At 55.2% G+C, this 11,774-nt stretch overlaps 1 protein-coding gene across 1 annotated transcript; it reads left to right on the top strand.

The window, feature by feature from the left end:
- Window positions 1-5,532: 5,532 nt before the first annotated feature.
- Window positions 5,533-10,046, top strand: CLDN5 (claudin 5). Its single transcript, XM_023192575.3, has 2 exons — window positions 5,533-6,550; window positions 8,525-10,046. Exon 2 carries the CDS (start codon window positions 8,813-8,815, stop codon window positions 9,467-9,469), a length of 657 nt encoding a protein of 218 aa, XP_023048343.1. The 5' UTR covers window positions 5,533-6,550; window positions 8,525-8,812; the 3' UTR covers window positions 9,470-10,046.
- Window positions 10,047-11,774: the final 1,728 nt, after the last annotated feature.

The following is an 11,774-nucleotide window of genomic DNA, read 5'->3' as shown; positions in this document are numbered from 1 at the left end:
AAAAAAAAAAAAGAAAGAAAGATGTTTTAGTGTGGATCTCTTTAAATTTATCATGTTTGAGATTCAATTTGACTTTGACTTTTCTCCTCTCTCTCTCTCTCTCGACAGGGGTCTCATGTTGCTCAAGCGGTCCTCCCATCTTGGCCCTCAAAGGTGTGAACCACCACACATGGCCTCACTTAATTTCTTGAATCTGTAGTTTTTTTCTCTCTCTTTTTTTTTTTTCTTTTTGCTAAATTCAGGAAATTTCTAGCTATTATTTCTTTGAATACTTTGTTAACCCCACTCCCTTTCTCCTCTCCTTTGGGCACTCTCATGACATGGATGTTAGGTCTTTTGTTATGATCTCATATTTTCTGAGCCTTTGTTTATTCTTATTTTTTCAATGAATTTTCTCTCTCTTGTTCAGATGAGATAATTAGGTTAAAAAATTTTTTTAATAGAGACAGGGTCTCACTATGTTGGCCAGTTGGTCTTTAACTCCTGGCCTCAAGTAATCCTCCTGCCTCAGCCTCCCAAAGTGCTAGGATTACAGGTGTGAGCCACTGTGGCTGGTCCAGATGGGATAATTGCATTGTTTCAGCTTCCAGTTCACCAGTAGTTTCCTCTGTCCCTTCCATGTTGCTGTCCAGCTGATATCCAATGACCTTTTTAAATTTTGGTTACTATATTTTAGTTCTAAAATTTCTTTCTTTTTTTTTTTTCAGAGACAGAGTCTCGCTGTGTTGCCCATGCTGCAGTACAGCGGTGCGATCTCGGCTCACTGCAACCTCCGCCTCCTGGGTTCTAGAAATTCTCTTGTCTCAGCCTCCTGAGTAGCTCGGATTACAGGTGCCTGCCACCACACCCAGCTAATTTTTTTTTGTATTTTAGTAGACACAGAGTTTCACCATGTTGCCAAGGCTGGTCTCGAGCTCCTGAACTCAGGCAACCCACCTGCCTTGGCCTCCCAAAGTGCTAGGATTACAGGCATGAGCTACCATGACTGGCCTAGTTCTAAAATTTCTATGTGGTTCTTATTTCTTTGTCAGACTTCCTATATTTTCATTTGTTTCAAGCATATCTGTAATCACTCACTGAAGCATTTTTATCATGTCTGCTTTGAAATCTGAATTAATTCTCACATCTGTGACATCTCCATCTTTATGTCTGTTGGGTGTCTTTTTTTTTTTTTTTTTTTTTTTTTTGAGGCAGGATCTTTGTGTTGCCCAGGAGTGCTATGGCACGATCTCAGGTCACTGCAACCTCCGCCTCCCAGGCTCAAGTGATTCTCATGCCTGAGCCTCCAGAGTAGCTGGGACTACAGGCATGCACCACTAAGCTTGGCTAATTTTTTGTAGAGACGGGGTTTCACCATGTTGGTCAGGCTGGTCTCCAACACCTGACCTCAAGTGATCTGCCCACCTCGGTCTCCCAAAGTGCTGGGATTACAGGCGTGAGCCACCCTGCTGGGCCTGATGACTTATTTTCAATCAGAACTTGGATAATTTGGTTATTACAAGACTGTGAATCAGCCAGGCGCGGTGGCTCACGCCTGTAATCCCAGACCTTTGGAAGGCCGAGGAGGGCGGATCATGATGTCAGCCATCCTGGTTAACACAGTGAAACTCCGTCTCCACTAAAAATACAAAAAAGTAGCCTCTTTTGTAGGCGTGGTGGCGGGCACCTGCAGTCCCAGCTACTCCAGAGGCCGAGGCAGGAGAATGGTGTGAACCCGGGAGGTGGAGCTTGCAGTGAGCCGAGATCGTGCCATTGCACTCTAGCCTGGGTGACAGAGCGAGACTCCGTCTAAAAAAAAAAAAAAAAAAAAAAAAAAAGACTAAAAAAAAAGACTGTGGATCTTATTTAAATCTTGTGTTTCAGCAGGGGCTTCCTCTAACACCATTCTGGCAGTGACAGGGGACACTTTACTGCTAGGTGGAGGTGGAAGTCCACGTTCTCCACCCTACCTCCATTGACACCTGCTGGGATCCTTGCACAAGGGATCCTTGTGACTGCTTGGTGGGGCTGGGAGTTCCTGCTCCCCACTCAGCCTCCTGTGATACCCCAGGCATGGATGGGGGGAATGCCTGCTGCTGATCCCCAAGTGGCCTCCACTGGCACCGTGTGTGGGCGGAGAGAGCCTCATCACCTCTGGAAAATGATGACGGTCCTTACCCTCTGCTAGGTTCCTCTGACAGTACCACAGTGAAGACCTGGAGGGGGCCCTTATTACCATATTAGGAGTGGAAGTCCAGGATCCCCATGTGGTCTCCACTGACACCGTGGTCAGGGAGGGGGACCTATTTCCACTCAAGTCCTCCTCGGCCTCTTCCAAACACCCCAGTAGGAGGCTGGAGCATCTCATTACAGCCTGGCAAGGGTAGGAGTCTAGGCTCCCCACTGGTCTTTGAAATTGAGGGCAGGGTTGGAGCCACAGTTTTTTCTGTAGTAGTTTGGCTTGAGTACAGTGGTTATTGTCTAAAATATTTTTGTTTTGCTAGTCTTTGTCCTGATCTTTTGGCTAGACAGAACAGGCTTTGCTTGGGACTTATTTTGTGCCTGTACCCATTGGTGTTTCTGGGTGTCCAGCTCCTCTGTATGCAGTTTGGGATACATGAATCAAAAAGATAACCTAGGAGGCTGGGCATGGTGGCTCATGCCTGTCACCCCGTGCTTTGGGAGGCTGAGGCAGGAGGATCCCTTGAGACCAGGAGTTACAAGGTCAGCCTGAGCAACATAGCAAGACTGTCTCTACAAAAATTTTTAAAAAATATTAGCTGGGTGGTGGTGCACACCTGTAGTCTCAGCTACTTGGGAGGCTGAGGTGGGAGTATCACTTGAGCCTAGGAGTTCAAAGTTGCAGTGAGCTATGGTTGTGTCCCTGCACTCCAGCCTGCGTGACAGAATGAGACCTGTTTCTTTTTTTTTTTTTTTTTTTTTTTTTTTTTGAGACGGAGTCTTGCTCTGTCGCCCGTGCTGGAGTGCAGTGGCCTGATCTCAGCTCACTGCAAGCTCCGCCTCCCGGGTTTACGCCATTCTCCTGCCTCAGCCTCCAGAGTAGCTGGGACCACAGGCGCCCGCCACCACGCCCGGCTAGTTTTTTGTATTTTTAGTAGAGACGGGGTTTCAGCGTGTTAGCCAGGATGGTCTCGATCTCCTGACCTCGTGATCCGCCCGTCTCGGCCTCCCAAAGTGCTGGGATTACAGGCTTGAGCCACCGCGCCCGGCCGAGACCTGTTTCTAAAATAAATAAAGTAAGAATAAAAAACAAAAAGACAACCCAGAGAAACACCATCATTTCATCCTTGGCTCTAAGTCTCTAGCTTGTCTGCCTTCTTTAGAATACTTAGAATCTTCTTATGTTTGCTTTATTTATAACATTTAGGGTTTTTATTTGTGGAAGGAATAGGGAAACATATGTTTATCTGTCTTCTAGGAAGCAGAAGTCTATTTTGTCTTTGTTTTTTGAGACGGAGTCTTGCTCTGTCATGCCAGCTGGAGTGCAGTGGCACAATCTCAGTTCATGGCAACCTCTGTCTCCTGGGTTCAAGCGATTCTCCTGCCTCAGCCTCTCAAGTAGCTGGAATTACAGGCGCCCGCCACCACACCCAGCTAATTTTTGTATTTTTAGTAGAGACAGGATTTCACCATGTTGGCCAGGCTGGTCTCAAACTCCTGACCTCAGGTGATCCACCAGCCTCAGTCTCCAAAGTGCTGGGATTACAAGCGTGAGCCACCATACCCGGCTGCCTTCATTTATTTTTTTTCAGGCTCATTCATGGACGTGGTATTGCTTTCATTTTTGTAATATATTTTTGGTGAGTGTAGAATTTGGGTTAAGGCTGGGCATGGTGGCTCATGCTGTAATCCCAGCACTGGGATTGGCGAATGGATCACTTGAGTTCAGGAGTTTAAGACCAGCCTGCACAACATGGTGAAACCCCATCTCTACAAAAAATTTAAAAAATAAAAATAAAATGAAATAAAATAGAGTAAATTAGCTGGGTGTGGTGGTGTACGCCTGTAGTCCTAGCTATTTGGGTGCTTGGGCAGCTGAAGTGGGAGGATCACTTGAACCTGGAGGCTGAGGCTGCAGCAAGCCATGTTTGTGCTGCTGCACTGCAGCCTAGGTGACAAAGTGAAATCCTGTCTTTAAAAGAAAAAAAAGAAAAGAAAAATAATTTTAGGTTACAGGGATTTTTTTCTTGCAGTACTTTAAACATATTGCTATACTATCTTCTTGCTTGCATTGTTTCCAACAAGAAATCTCCTTCTTCTTGATTCCACTGCACACAATGTGTCTTTTTCCTCTCCATGCTTTTAAGACTCTTTAGCACCAGTTTTACAAAATTTGGTTTATGATGTACTTTGGTGGACTTTTTTTTTTTTTTTTTGAGACGGAGTCTCGCTGTGTTGCCCAGCATGGAGTGCAATGGCATGATCTCGGCTCACTGAAACCTCTGCCTCCCAGGTTCAAGAGATTCTCCCTCAGGCACCCCAGTAATTGGGATTACAGGTGCACGCCACCACGCCCAGCTAATTTTTGTATTTTTAGTAGAGATGGGGTTTCACCATGTTGGCCAGGCTGGTCTCAAACTCTTGACCTCAAGTGATCCGCCCACCTCGGCCTCCTGAAGTGCTGGAATTACAGGCATGAGCCACTGCACCCGGCCTGGCTCACCATTCTATAGACCCCTTGACCCTTTGTGGATCGTACCAGAGCTCCCTGCCCCCAACTCCCTCACCCACTGGGGAAGTTAAAGCCACAGTCACCTCCAATTCTGACTAACAGCCAGCGATGCCTACTCTGAGGGGCGGGTCTGAGGTTGGATGAGCTATGAGGGCCCAGGGAGCCTGGGTGGATGGCACTCAGGAATGAAAGAAGAGAACTAGGACTGGCATCGGCCTCCCCTGTAGCCTCGCAGCCTCCACCATGGGGGGCTTCGTTACCAGTAAGGAACTAAGGCAGAGAGGCCACCTCACTAGTCCAGACAGTTTCTTGCTTGCGGGGGCAAATCTGACTCCATGCCTGCGCTTAACCACAAAGAGTAACAACAATGCCAGCAAAACCACCGAGTCTAGCACTGTCCAATCTGGATGCTGCTCACATCGTCACAGCCACCCAGGGGCCCCACACAGGGTGTCTCAGGCACCTGGTGCCAGCGGTCAGTGACTCACGAGGACCCCAGATGCTGCTCTCAGCCTGCAGGAGTACTGGCTTGTGTCAAGAAAGGGCACCAGGCCACACTCTGTGCTTAGAGGATCTGCAAACATTTGCGGAAATGGAAGGACACATCCTTAACTGTTTCAAAACTGAAAGATAGAAGAAACGCTGTTCTTCACTTCCCCTGAAATCAAATCTGTTAACTAGGAGCTTCCCAAACCCAAATCCCCAGGAATCTTGAGCCTAAATTTAGCTTATCCTTGGAAGGTCACCGGATTACCCTGGGGCAGGGTCAGCCAGCAGCTGCTCAAGATAAACTTGGCTTTTCTGCAGACTCAGGCTTTTCTCACACACAATTAATGAGATCCTGCCGTACTTCCCCTGGGAAAGCAGAACAATGGCTGGGGTGAGCAGGTGGCCTTGGCCAGCGCTCTGCCCCAAAGGCCCTTCACCAGAGATCAGGGGTTTGTGTCCCTGCCTGACCAGGACACCTCTGATCTCTACCTGCAGGCTCTGGACCACCGTGGCACTCTGGACATAAGGTCACTTCTGTCCCTTGGATGCCCAGCCCCTTCCCACCTCCGGGATCTTACACTGGCTATTGCTTCTGCTCTGGCTGGAACTTATTCCCCAGATCCCTGTGAAATGTCACCTCTTCAGAGAGGCCTTCACCACTGTCTTTCCTGCCCAGTTCTTGGTTGATAGGTTCCTGTCAGCTCTTTATGGGCAGAAGCTGCCTGTGCTGTGTGCTCTGCCTAGAGACAGTGCTTGCCACACAGTAGGTGGGCAGACCCTCCATCAGTGGCAGGAAAGGTGGGTGCACCCTCATGCCCCACCGGAGTCTGGCCTGAGCCACTCAGAGGCCAGCCTCCATCTGAGGTGGGTTTGTCTGGGGTAGTGTCAGCCTCTGCAGCCCTCTCTGGGCCTCTCTGCATTGGCACTGGTTCCACTGCAGCCTGGGGCCTCGACCAACAGGGTAGAAATCAGATTGTGAAAGGTAAAGCCTGAGACTCCTCTGCCACGCCCCTGTGATGCTGTGAGGCTGCCGCCAAAGAAACGTGAGCTTGCTGGGGCCACCCTAGGGTGCCAGCTAGGAGAGAAGAAAAACAGGCAGCCAGGTGAGAAGGGAGAGCCTTGGGCTGGCTGCAGCCCCAAGCTGGCTAGAGGGCGACAGGCAGCCTCCTGTGCAGGACAGAAACATGAAGACAGCCGCCCTGTGGAGGTTATTCCTGGATACCGGGTGAGAAAATCAACAAGCAAATGGACAGGTCCAGCTCAAGCCTCTAAAAGCAATGCTGGGGGACGGTGCAGCAAGGTGTTCCTGGAAGTGACCTCGGCAACACAACTTAGAAGATGAGCAGGACCCAACCTGACAGACCCACACTGCGGGCAGAAGAGGCCAAGGTAAGAGACGGCCCATGTGAGGCCCATAGGCAGGTCAGTCTGCTGGGGCAGAGTGTGTGCTCAGGGCCTCGCCAAGCCTGGTGACTGGACTGGCCAGTCCTAGTGCATGCAGGTACACATCAGTCCAGCTGCTCTAGGGGTCGGCTCCTCGTCCATGGGCAATGTGAGCCATGGAGGGTCTTAGGTAGGGTGAGGCCCAGGAGAGGGGCCTGCTGGGGTGGCCTAGCTGGGCAAGGGCAGGTTCCTGATGAGCTGAGGAGGCCACAGCAGTCATCCCAGGAAGATGGTGGCATGGAAGGGCTGGGAGTAGGGGGATCCGGGGAAGGTCCCTGGGCTTGGGCTAGGGGGTAGTAAGAGTGAGAGGGTGGGTGGGTCAGCTGGACCTCTGGAGTACACAGAGGAGATGTCCAGGAGGGTCTGTAGAAGAAGGGCCATGGCCCATGGGTCTGCAGCAGGAGGAATGCAGTGACTAAAGTGACAACTGGGATAAGGCAGTGGTCCTCAGAGCCATACCTGGTGGGGAGAGGCCACGTGGGGCTGAGCAAAGAGGGTACGATTTCCCTCCAGCCTCAGGGCTGGGCACACTTGCCTTCAGAGCCTCCCCACACTAGGTGAGCCAGATGCTGGCCTTACCTCATTTACCATCTCAGAGCCATCTGAAGGGGGAGAAGGGAACCAGGCCCCAGGAGGCAGAAAGTCATCAAAGCTCCCACATCTGTGACCAGCCTCAGTGCCATGCTTTTTCTATGGAGGGTCCTGTCCACGGGAACTGAGCACAGACCAGATAAAAGAACTGGGCACCCAGTGGCTTCAGTCCAGGGCCTGGAGTTAAAACTTCACTGGAAACAAAGGGGCCGACAGAGATTGGAGAAAGAACTGCTAGAAAGGGGCTGGTGTCCCCATGGGACTGTGGGTTTTGGAGCCTTGTGCCCCCACCTGAGCCTCAGGGGGCCCGGAGTGTCCACCCCAGTGGACCTTTCGAGAAATGGCTGGGCCATTGTGCAGAAGAATGCCCGGAAATCCCGCGCCTCCCTCCTCCAGCAAGGATGGGGGCTCTTCCTCCTGGCCAGGAAACTCCAAGTTGGCTTCCGGAGGGTGGCCTGGGGGCTGGGGTGCCAGGGACACCATCGCCACTGGTGGGAGGGCAGGGCACAGCCCCTCTGTGTCCCTTTGTCGCTCCTGTCTGAAGGCCAGAGCAGGCCGCTAGGCCTGGGGCCACTACTGCCCCTGGGTATACACTCAGTGTGTTGGGTCACTGGGAACTTCCTGAAGTGGTGTCACCTGAGCTGGGCCCCCAAGTATGGGGTGCGGGCAGTACCACAGGAAGAGGAGCAGCCCCTGTGAAGATTGAGAGGTCTGGGAAGCCCCTGCAGCTTGGGAGAGTGGGGGTCGCCAGGCAGGGTTTTGAAAGCCCCCGTGCCACCGCTTTGTGCCAGAGACTTAGGCTCCAGAGAGGCAGTGAGTGGCATGGGGGGTGAGGCTGGAGCCTGGGCCTGACCTCCATATGGCTGCCTGGCGTCTCCGTTTATTTGCCATGGGGTGAGAGAGACAGTGCCGGGACTCAGAGCGGGGCTGGAGAGACAGTGCGGGAAAGGGCCTGGGTGAGGCTTGGACTCCAGGGCGGGCTTTCTGGAGACACCTCCTACAAGGGCCTCTATGGCGGTGACAGGGGGTGGGGTGGCGGCTCCTGCAAACCCCGGTCAGGGGAGTAGAGCTGGCTCCGGTGGAAGAGACCATTGGGCTCAGTAGGGGATGCGGGAGTGGACCGGGTGGTGCAGGCTGGGGGTCAAGCGCCTTCTGAAGTGACGGGGCGGAACACGCAGGGAGGCGGCTCAAGAAGCGCGCCCTAGGCCAGCCCAGAATGCGCTCGGCCGCACTGGGAGAACCGCGGGTGGGGCTGGGGGCGGCGGCCGGGTGGGGAGCAGTCCCGCGCCCTCAGCTACCCTCCAAGAGCCGTTGTTTTCCTAACTTCAGCTGCCAGGGGCTCTGTGATTGGCTGCGAGACGACGGCCCGCTCACGGATTGGTTGCTTCGGGCCCCGGGGGCCGGGCCCGGGGGACAGAATCCGCCCCCGAACCTTCAAAGAGGGTACCCCCCGGCAGGAGTTGGCAGACCTAGAAGGTGCGACAGACCCGCAGGGCAAACAGACTGGGGCCAAGAGCCGGGAGCGGGGGCGCAAAGGCACCAGGGCCCGCCCAGGGCGCCGCGCAGCACGGCCTTGGGGGTTCCGGGGGCCGTCGAGCTCGCGTCTCTCCTCTAGCCATGGGGTCCGCAGCATTGGAGATCCTGGGCCTGGTGCTGTGCCTGGTGGGCTGGGGAGGTCTGATCCTGGCTTGCGGGCTGCCCATGTGGCAGGTGACTGCCTTCCTGGACCACAACATCGTGACGGCGCAGACCACCTGGAAGGGGCTGTGGATGTCGTGCGTGGTGCAGAGCACCGGGCACATGCAGTGCAAGGTGTACGACTCGGTGCTGGCTCTGAGCACCGAGGTGCAGGCGGCGCGGGCGCTCACCGTGGGAGCCGTGCTGTTGGCATTTGTTGCGCTCTTCGTGACCCTGGCGGGTGCGCAGTGCACCACCTGCGTGGCCCCGGGCCCGGCCAAGGCACGCGTGGCCCTCACGGGAGGCGTGCTTTACCTGCTTTGCGGGCTGCTTGCGCTCGTGCCACTCTGCTGGTTCGCCAACATTGTCGTCCGCGAGTTCTACGATCCGTCTGTGCCTGTGTCGCAGAAGTACGAGCTGGGCGCAGCGCTGTATATTGGTTGGGCGGCCACCGCGCTGCTCATGGTAGGCGGCGGCCTCTTGTGCTGCGGCGCCTGGGTCTGCACCAGCCGTCCCGACCTCAGCTTCCCCGTGAAGTATTCCGCGCCGCGGCGGCCCACGGCCACCGGCGACTACGACAAGAAGAACTACGTCTGAGGGCGCTGGGCACGGCGGGGACCCTCCTGCCAGCCACGTCTGCGAGGCGTCGGATGAGCCTGGGGAGCCCCGCATGGACCGGTGGCTTCCGCCGGGTAGCGCCGCGCGCAGGCTCCGCCGAACGTCCAGCTCTGCGCCCCGACGCGGTTCCTGGATCGGCTCCTGCCTGCGCCCGCAGCTGGCCATCTCCTGCCACCAGCCGGGCCCTGCCCTTAACAGACGGATTCGGACAGTTTCCTTTTCTGTACGCGGCGCTGTTTCCACAGGCAAAGCGGGTGTCAGACTGAGGATGCCGCTTCCCCTCCAAGACGCTGGGGGTCTTGGCTGTTGCCTTACTTCCCAGAGGCTCCTGCTGACTTCGGAGGGGCGGATGGAGAGCCCAGGGCCCCCACCGGAGAGATGTGTACAGCTGGTCTTTACCCCATCAGCAGGGCCTGAGCCCAGGGACCAGTTACTTGGCCTGGACCTCCCGGTCTCACTCCAGCATCTCCCCAGGCAAGGCTTGTGGGCACCGGAGCTTGAGAGCGGGCGGGAGTGGGAAGGCTAAGAATCTACTTAGTAAATGGTTTGAACTCTCTCCCGCCTGTGTCCTGTTCTCTGTCCAGCCATCTCCCATGTCCAGCAGCCCCATTCATCATTCACCAGCCCCGCCCTCCCAAGGACTCCTGTGGAGACCTCCTCCCAGGGCTGGCGGCTGGGGCCGTTTTCCCCACCCTCCCTGCTACCTTCCCACCAGGTGGGAGACACAGCCACCACTCACTACAGCCCAGAAAGGCGGGATCTGCGGTCAGAAAAGCCGCTGCTGCAGTCATGGGGCCCTGGGGCCCGGGATGGGACAGGGGCGGGGGCAGCGGCAGACCCCAGCAGGGTGAAGTGCCCTCAACACAGGCTGGTGAGTGGGGGTCCTGCGATGTGGGAAGTGCTGGGGGTGGGCAGGCAAGCTGCTGGCTTCTCCCACAAAGGGCCGAGCCCCACACAGCACAGGACGAGGTTTTCCACTGCCATTTCAGGGCTTGCCTAGTTCCGGGTCCCATCAAGTGGCCACAGAGGTCTGTAGAACTCCCGACCAGGCCCTTTCCAATGGTGGGTGGGGCAGGAACGGGGGTGAATGCAGGAGCCCTGGTCAACAGTGGGGTTGCCATGGGAGGAGGTGCTGACAGCTGGTTGCCCAGAGTACCACAGCTTGGCTCCAGCCCTTCGTCCTGGCTCCTTCACCACTCCCAGCATAGCTCCCTACAGAGCCTGTGCCCACCCATCCTGCTGGCCTGGCAGCCTGCCCAGACTGGTACTGACAACCAGCACCTGTGCCAGCCCCTGCTGGGGGCACCTTCCTCCTCCAGGGGCTGTATGACCTGGGAGTCGGTGCTGGCCCCTGCCAGGCATCTCGGAATGGGGGGTCCAGAGCCATCTAGCAGTCACTGAGAGCTCACTGTTTTTAGCCTTATTCTAGGTACTTTGAATTAACACATTTTTAACTTTTGACATAAAGCTAGAAGCAGAAGAGAGCAGCTGATGAAGGGGGCATGCTGCAAGGAAGAGCTCTAAGCCCAGCTGGAAGGAAGACTTGGCATCTGCTCCAACCTGGCCTTGGGGGCCCTGCCCAGAAACGTCTGGGCCACATCCAGTGGCAGGGAGTCTCCTAGGTCTGGCCAGACTACCACCATGGGGCAGTGGGAGAACCCCAAGAATGTGGGCTCAGTGGGGCTGAGGGCAGCTGCTGGAATGTGTGGCAGCTTCCTGGGAGCTGCTGTGGAACCAGCGGTAGGATGAGTTACAGGGATAGGGACCCCACAGTGCAGAGGTCCTCAGCAGGCCTGACCTGTGCCCCACCTGGGCCTGTAGAGCAGGGACCAAGAGCAGTCCCCAAGCTTGGGAGTGTGTGATCCCAGAGCTGTGGCCCTGGGCAGAGCCGGAAACAATGGTTCTTACACTCTTGCATCTGGCCACTGGGGCTGGGTAGTACCAGGTCTGGTGCATTTGCCCAGAAGCCGAGGTTCAAGGCTGCCTGGGAGGGCTGCATCCCACACAAGCCCTTTCTTAAGAAAGGAAGGGCATGGGGCCGGGCATGGGATGGCTCACGGCTGTAATCCCAGCACTTTGGGAGGCCGAGGGGGGCAGATCACAAGGTCAGGAGATCAAGACCATCCTGGCCAACATGGCAACACCCCATCTCTACTAAAAATACAAAAATTAGCTGGGCGTGGTGGCCATGCCTGTAATCCCAGCTACTCGGGAAGCTGAGGCAGGAGAACCGCTTGAACCCCGGAGGCGGAGGAAGCAGTGAGCCGAGATCGCGCCACTGCAC

The sequence above is a fragment of the Piliocolobus tephrosceles genome, chromosome 19 (genome assembly GCF_002776525.5).
Source record: "Piliocolobus tephrosceles isolate RC106 chromosome 19, ASM277652v3, whole genome shotgun sequence".
Taxonomy (NCBI): domain Eukaryota; kingdom Metazoa; phylum Chordata; class Mammalia; order Primates; family Cercopithecidae; genus Piliocolobus; species Piliocolobus tephrosceles.
This window is presented reverse-complemented; position numbering and strand designations above follow the sequence as displayed.

Bases quoted from the DNA above. Each gene is read 5' to 3' on its own strand.
- CLDN5 (XM_023192575.3), top strand. From the start codon at position 8,813: ATGGGGTCCGCAGCATTGGAGATCCTGGGCCTGGTGCTGTGCCTGGTG.